At 45.9% G+C, this 7,685-nt stretch overlaps 1 protein-coding gene across 2 annotated transcripts in view; it reads right to left on the bottom strand.

Annotated features, from left to right (window-relative positions):
- Window positions 1-1,205: 1,205 nt before the first annotated feature.
- SEL1L3 (SEL1L family member 3) overlaps window positions 1,206-7,685 on the bottom strand; it is a 97,954-nt gene continuing 91,474 nt past the window's right edge. For both annotated transcript variants that reach the window (XM_081812530.1, XM_081812532.1), the window contains exon 24: window positions 1,206-2,364. In XM_081812530.1, the coding sequence (XP_081668656.1) occupies window positions 2,231-2,364 (134 nt within the window). In that variant the 3' untranslated portion in view covers window positions 1,206-2,230. The remainder of the gene's footprint in view (window positions 2,365-7,685) is intronic.

The following is a 7,685-nucleotide window of genomic DNA, read 5'->3' as shown; positions in this document are numbered from 1 at the left end:
AGCCTTTTTACCTACATAGGTCATTCTGAAGGTGAAGGGTGGCAGGAGGTGATTCCTTCCTGCCATCCCACCCCCCAAAACATTTGGCAAGGTCTGGACATATTTTGGCTGTCACGACTGGGCGATGGGTGTGTGTGTGTGGTGGGGGGTGCATGCACTGCTGGCATCTAGTGGGTAGGGCCCAGGGATGCTGCTGCTAAATATCCTACAATGCACAAGGCAGCCCCTACAACCAAGAGCCATCTGGTCCCAAATGTCAATAGTTCTGAGGTTGAGAAAGCCTGCCCTATATCAACAAGTCATTGGCCATGAGGTGCTCTTGCAAGGACATAACCTTGGGCAGGTCCCTAGAGCTGATGGCAATTCCCAGTGAGCCATCTGCACTCTTATGATCCCAGCCACTGAAGAGTGAGTGTTTGCCATGAAGAGAGGATCCAGGTAGAGCAAAGAGCCCTTTATCTGAACCCTAAGACCTCTCTTTCTTTTTTTTTTTTTTAAGATTTTATTTTTAAGTAATCTCTACACCCAATGTGGGGATCGAACTTACAACCCTGAGATCAAGAGTTGCATGCTCTACCAGCTGCGCCAGCCAGACACCCCCTCAGACTTTTCTTTCTAATAAAAATAACAACAAACCATGCTTAGGACACTGTGTTGGGGGTTTTACCTACATTATGTCATTTAAGCTGCATGGAAAGTCGGGAGAGGTGGATTTTATGGTCCTTATTTTATAAACAGAGGGTCTCAGAGAGGGTTAATCACTCACCCAAGTTTATTGAGCTAGAAAGTTACAGAATCAGAATCTGAATCCAGGGCCATCGGACTCCAAAGTCTGGCTCTCTTGCAAGCAGGGAAGACAACTTTTGGTAAAACAAGAACAGTCTACATGACACACAGAGGAGAAAGAACACGGACCACAGACGTCACCCAGAACTGATATAAATACAGCGCCAACGTAGCCAGAAGCCCTGAAGCAATGTCTGGAACCATGCAAACATCACAGGGGCCAGGCTCGGAGCGTGGCACCCCTGTAGAGGAGCCGCCTTCCACCTTCATATCTGTAAACATTCATGGGTTATCAGAAATAATCCCTCTCAGCAGGAGCACTCTTTTTTTTTGCCTCCTTGAGGAGCATGCATGGACCTTAGGACTTTGTATGAAGACAACAGTAACTACAAAAAAGCAAGAAAGCCACATCTCAGGAGTCAACGGTATAAAAATAATTTTTATTTACTACTGTAAATAAAGTAGTGCAAAGAGTAGTTTGGACCCACAATATTGCATTACTGATTTATTTACTACCTTAGCAGCATACAGTGAATGGACAGTCTGCTCTCCCTCTTCCTCTCTTTCTTTCTGTCTCTCACACGCGCACACACACACACACACACACACACACACACACACACACGCCCTTCCACAGACTCAGGCAGGCATAAGGGGTAGGGATGGAACTATGAGCTAAAGGCTTATTTCCTGCATATTCCACTGCCGCCAGTCTATTCTAATGGGTAATTCATGGAGAAAACTACAGTTAAATACTAAGAATTTTCTAAATGTTATTTTATGGATTCAATTGAAAAGGAAATGATATCCAACAATGTCACTGAATGATCCGGAAGCACGACCCTAGAAAAAGTCAAGGAGAAGAATGTGAACCCATTTACAAAGCCGTCGCCTTCCCTGCCTCTCCAGCCACAACTGATTTCTTTCAAGGTGCCTTACACCTGCTGGGCCTTGGAAGTCAAATTGAAATCTGCCTTTTGGACGTTGAGGAGCAGGGCTGTGGCCAACACACACCCCGAAATATTCTCTAACTGGTGGAGAGGTCACAATTTTCAGTACTTTAATGACAGGGAACGAACAAGGTGCTAAGATTCTTAAAATATATCTCGGTGTGTAAGGATTCGGATACGCCACAAGGCAGACTATGACCCCCCCCCCATACACACGGTCACTAGGGATGGACTCTGCAGTGACCCAGTCAACCTCCCCAACACACCCCTGTGATCAGGGTGTTCCTTGTATTTGTGTGATAACCTTTGGTTTACCCACTGCCTGCTCTGGGTACTTCCTTATAATTGGATTAAAAAAAAAAAAAAGACACCAAGTGCAAAATTCGCATCCAGTTGACAAGAAATGTAAGATGTTTATCAGTATAATGCCCTAGCCCCAGCTTTCCAATACCAGCTGCTGACGGGCTTCTCTCTCATCCGGAGAGAGTTCCCTCTCAAGGCTCTGTGTTAGTAGTGACTGTGGGCTGGTCCTGAGCGGAGGCATCTGCAGCTGGAGTCACAGCTGGACTTGCGGTGGGAGCTGTGGGGTCTGCGGAGGCCCGGGCTGGTGTCAGATGGGAACCACTGGCTGCAGAGACACATGGATAGCAGGTACTGAATATTCAAAGCAGTGCATGCAGGACACACAACAACACCTAAACCCTAGCAAGCCAGGGCAGATGCTTCTAGTCCAGTGGCCCTGACACTAATAGATTAAGTGACTCTATACGCATTATCTAGATTCCTTGAACTTTGGTGTCCCCTCCTATAAAATGGCAGATAGGAATAGATGTGCAAAGATCTCTGACGGTTCTGACATCTTGGGATTCTAAGTTCTGCATTTATGCTGTGACTTCCAGGCAAAGGTTTGCATTTTTTAAAAAAGAAAGAGAGAGAGAAAGGAAGGAAGGAAGGAAGAGAAGGGGAGAAAAAAGAAAGAGAAAGAAAGAAAAGAAAGGAAGAAAGAAAGAAAGAAAGAAAAAGAAAGAAAAAGAAAAGACTGACTCTCTGGTCTATGTCTCCTGTGGTCATCTCTTTTTTTCTCTTTTTTTCTTGCAATGCAAGCCATGAATCATACCAGTCGATCAGAAAGGAGTGTTCGTTTTATTCACATTCTTACTCCCATTGGATGAAGTATCAAATTTGGTTTAAATTATGTTATTTAAATAAATGTGTATAAGTCTCAGAAATCATAATTATTTGGTTTAATTATTTATCAAACTACCTTTAGTAAGCAGGTTGAACGACCATAAATATTAGGGAAGCTTATAAAGTTTTGTACTTTATGTCGGTGGTTTTCAAATAGGGCGGTTTTGGTTCCTCGGGAAAGTTGGCAATGTTGGTAGACATTTTTGGTGGTCACAACTGGAGGGCAGGCTGCTGCTGGTGGATCATGGGTAGAGGCCGGGGATAACCTGCCTACACCAAAGAATGATCCAGCTCCAAATATCAGTAGTGCTGAAGTGGGCATATCCTGCTTTCTAGACTGAGGCTGAGAGTATCCTGGCTCATAAGACTGTGGGATCTGGAAACTGGCCACTCTCCTCTAGAGTTAATGTATCTAAAGTGCCCAGAAGAGCGTCTGGCATGCACAGCTACTCAACAAATGTTAACCATTGGTACTAGTGATAGTCGATCTCTTTTACCCTGGAAATGTGTTTTAAGATTTATGAATTTCAGGGACATGGCTTGCAGGATTGATGAAAGAGTCAGTTGGCGCATCTGAGTCTGGGATCCCTCTAGCTCTCTTTCAGGCCCCAGGAGCCTCTGAAAACAGCAGACACTTTGAAGCAAGAAAGACAGCAAAGCTTTGAAGCCAGGAGTCATGTGGCTCTGCCATTTACCAAATGGGTGATCTTAGGCAAGTTACTTAACCTCTCTGAGCTGTGGTTTCTTCATCGGTGATAAGGGGGGCAGCAGTTTGCAGACAAGTGTGACGTGTGGCTAACCCAGTGGCCAGAGTTTGTGCAAACAACTGCTAGTGATCTTAATCAAGCTCAGCAGTCCCTGAGTCTTAGACAGTTTTCAGTAGGTGGGGGCATTCTTAAAGGTTCCCAGTATCCATCCTGCAATGTATCGACTTTAAGAAGATGACACCACATTGACAATCTGACTTCTAGAATGAACTCTCCGAGAGTTCCATCTCCACGAGGCCATTCCAAGGACTTCAGGAACGAGCTCCAAAGCCTCTGGCTTTTCTGGATATGGAATTTCCTAGGAACCCCTTCCAACAGCTACAGAGTATTTTGTGGATCCAGAGACGGTTTTGAAAGAACAGGACAGTGATGGTGGTTGGTGGGATGGGGAGGAACCAGGGTATTATATGATGATGTGCTGTTTCTAGGTTAAAGCATCACTGATCTAACTATGGCAGGGAGCACGAGGCCCAGTGACGTGGTACAAAGACCATTGGCCAGAGTCAGGAGACCTGGTCTGGGCGAGTCTCATTTATCTGCCACTAACAGGTGACTTTGGGGTAGGTACTGAGTGGCAGACATTTCAGTCCTAAAATGTTTGAATCTCACGGGTCTCAATGTCCACATCTGTGAATTGAAGGACTTGGATCGGATGGTGTCCAAGACCCCCTTGGGCCCTGAGATTTATCTTTCTGATGATCTCTGAGGAAGTTCACAAAGTACCAAGGCATGCGGTTTTTTCCTTTTCAAGCTCCGGGAAGAAAAAAAAAGTTTAAATCACCATGGTAACAAGATAAAGCAGCAATCAGTTTTCTGATTAAAATCAAAAAGTGCCAATGTGTAAATGTAGAAGGAATGCATAATTGGCTTTGCCACCATTTAAATCTTCTTGTAAGAACATAATAAAAATCCTTGATGTTTCTACAGTAAATTTGTTATTACCCACGTGAGAACGCTCCCCCTTCCAACAGGGGGGTCACAATCAATGGACAAGCCCCCCCACAGCCCATCATAATTTTAAAGTGGCCTCTTTGTTTCTGCTCACCTGGAATGCATGCTAATTTGATTACCAGACTGGAATCAAGGTAACCAGGAAAATAAGTGTGCTGTTTGAAAAATTATAGAGTCTATTCCAGAGCCAAATCAGAGTGATTTTTGTATTACTTGCTGCTTGGGGGACCATTTTCTGTATAGGAGTGAGAATAATCGAAAGCTGGCCCTGTGTGGGGTAGACCAGAGTTTGGCAGACTGCAGCCTATGGGCCAAATGGGGCTGACTGGCTGTTTTCGGATGGCTTGCAGCCTAAGAATGGTTTCTCCATTTTTAAATGGTTGAACAGAAATCAAGAGAGGAGTAATATTTCGTGACAGGTGAAAAACATAAGAGATTCAGATTTTCACATCCATAGTAAAGTTTTACTGGAAACAAGCCATGCCCACTCATTTTCACGTATGGTCAGTGGCCGCCTTGGCCCTATAATGAAAGCTGAGTAGTTGAGATGACCCGCAAAGCCCCAAATGTTTATTATCTGACCCTTTGCAGAAAAGGTTTGTCAACCCCTATTGTGGACCATCGCAGGAAAAAGGTCTGCTTGCCAGATGACCAGATGGGAACATAAAAGAAAAGAATATAAGGGATATACTGGGTCAGTTCTGAGATAGTAGAATGTTTACAAAGATGGAGTCCAAGGGGGTGATGGGGTGGGGAGGGGGAAACCCCGGAAGTCCTGTGCGATGAATAAGATCTAGCCTACTTCACCTGGGCCCCGGGATCTAGTGGGACACCAAGACAAGGATAAGATTCATGTCATTTTTTAAACATTTCTCATGAGTAAAGCTACTGGGTCAGTGCCAAGGGTAATGAGAAAAGTGAAATCTCGCCGTTAAAGAGCTCTGACTTGAAGCCCTCTGCTTTTTTCATGAATGCCACTTTCTGACATTTCACTGTAATTTTAGTAGCAACCTCATTAACTGGAAATGTAGAGGACAGGAAAAGAGTAGAAACGGTTTAATTAATCTTGGTCATATCATCCTACCCGTTTTCGAAGACCACTGGGCTAACCACTCGGGCAGAAAGAATGAGTTGGCTTCAATTCTAGCTGTTTTAATTGGAACGACATTGGTTTAAGAGGTTACCTGGTCATACGCAGGAGTTGCTAGTTCGGCAGGTCTCGCTCTACGCTGTGCATTCTACCGAGACATCCAGTTTCCAGTAATATTGGTAAGACCAGACTCTCTCTGGAAGGGTACCTTCCATTTTGCCCCTTTGTCCTCTCTTTACCTTCCTTCAGGCAGCCAGCCAGCCTCCATGCTTTCTCGGTCTCCGGGGGGGCTTTCAGCAGGGCAGAAATGGAAACGGTTCTAGACATACTTTGCTTTGGGGATTTTGTTTTTTTTTTCCAAAAGCCTGAGTCCATTAAGGCAATTATGATCGGCGCCCCGACAGGGAGGGGAAAGCAGGAGCTCTTCAGAGACTCAGTGAGGCAGGGAGAGGAGTGTCTGGAGCCTGGGCAAGTGGCTGAGCCCATCTGTGGGTTGTACCGGGGGCAGCTAAGCCCTCACCTTGCCCCCTCAGCAATCTCAGACAGGAAGCATGGGGAGAAAAAAGGTGAGCAGCAAAGTCAGTGGGACTCCCAGGTGACCAGAAGCTGCAAAGCCAATGGACTTGGAGGGACAGAGGAGGCTCAGAGCAGTGTGCATTCTGCTATCCCACTGGTGGTCATGTGAGTGGTCCTACTGCCCCCCAAGACCCAGGGGCCCTGGCGCTCCCCTGAGAGCCATCGGTCTCAAGAAAGACTGAGCTGCCTGGTAGAATGCAAGCCAGGAGACAAAAACACGTTCCCTTAAAGGAAACAAGAGATGTGCGATATTTTTCATATATTTGTTTTGGTTCTCTTGAGAGCCTGGTCAGTATCTTTTAGACAGTTGAAAAAAAGAGTTTGATGTTGTAGAAAGAGTCTAACAACATAGAAAAACCCACGAGGCTCTGGGAATTGTGTCTGTTCCTGAGATAACCCAAGCTAGGTAAGTGCAGGCGCTACTTGGTGTCAGCATGCTTTAATTGCAGGTGGAATGCCCCAGGATAGGATTCCTTGGGGAGCGACCAGCTACCATTGTTGAGTTCTAAGCACTTTACACTGTGTTATCTGGTTATTTGCTTCTCTCAACTACATTGGAAAGTAGGTGTACCGCTATTGTGGCTATTTTACAGAAAGGGAAACCGAGGCACAGATGGGCTCCCTCCCCTGCCCAAGGTCATGCAGTGAGTGGCAGGGCCAGAACCTTAGCAGCATGACTCTCGAGCCTGTGTTATTAGCTACTGTCCCACACTGCTAACCTTCTGAACACGGGATAATTTAGCGTGACAAATGCGGTGGAGTGTGGACTATATATCACAGAGCACATAAACTCAGGAGGAAAGTGAAGGTAGTTGGAGCTGAAAGCAAAATGGATGGACAGCTCAATTTAAAAGTTTGACCATAAATCACTAATTTTTTAAAAACAACTGACCGGAAAAATGCAAATCGCGAAATGCCAAAGATCCCTAACTTAGAGCAGAATCCTTCCACAAGGCTACTTAAGGGAGGCTCCTGACTTTCAAAATTTTGTCCCTCTTAACTGTCACTCAGCACCCAGACTTCGTTCCTGTGCCGGCTTCACACCAGCATCCGCTAGAGGGCGCCCCCTTTTCCCGGGGCAGGTCGGGAGACCTCAGGCACCAACCAGGTCCTGGGCGAGGCACCAGGCCTAGCAACTTCGCCCTCTGAGCAGTCTTCTCTCCTGCCCCTCTGAACCTGCCTGTCTCCCACCCCATTGCCTAGTCACTGACAGAGTACCTTCCTATTTCAAAGTTGGGCTTTGTTTTTTTTTAAGATTTTTTTAAAAATGTATTCATTGGATAGAGAGAGAGCACAAGCATGGGGAGGGGCAGAGGGAGAGGGAGAAGCAGACTCCCCGCTGAGCAGGGAGCCCGACACGGGGCTGGATCCCAGGAC

Source organism: Leptonychotes weddellii, chromosome 2 (genome assembly GCF_054177405.1).
Source record: "Leptonychotes weddellii isolate Sample4059 chromosome 2, ASM5417740v2, whole genome shotgun sequence".
Lineage (NCBI taxonomy): Eukaryota > Metazoa > Chordata > Mammalia > Carnivora > Phocidae > Leptonychotes > Leptonychotes weddellii.
Note: the sequence above shows the minus strand (reverse complement) of the source record. Positions and strands in the feature narration are given on the sequence as shown.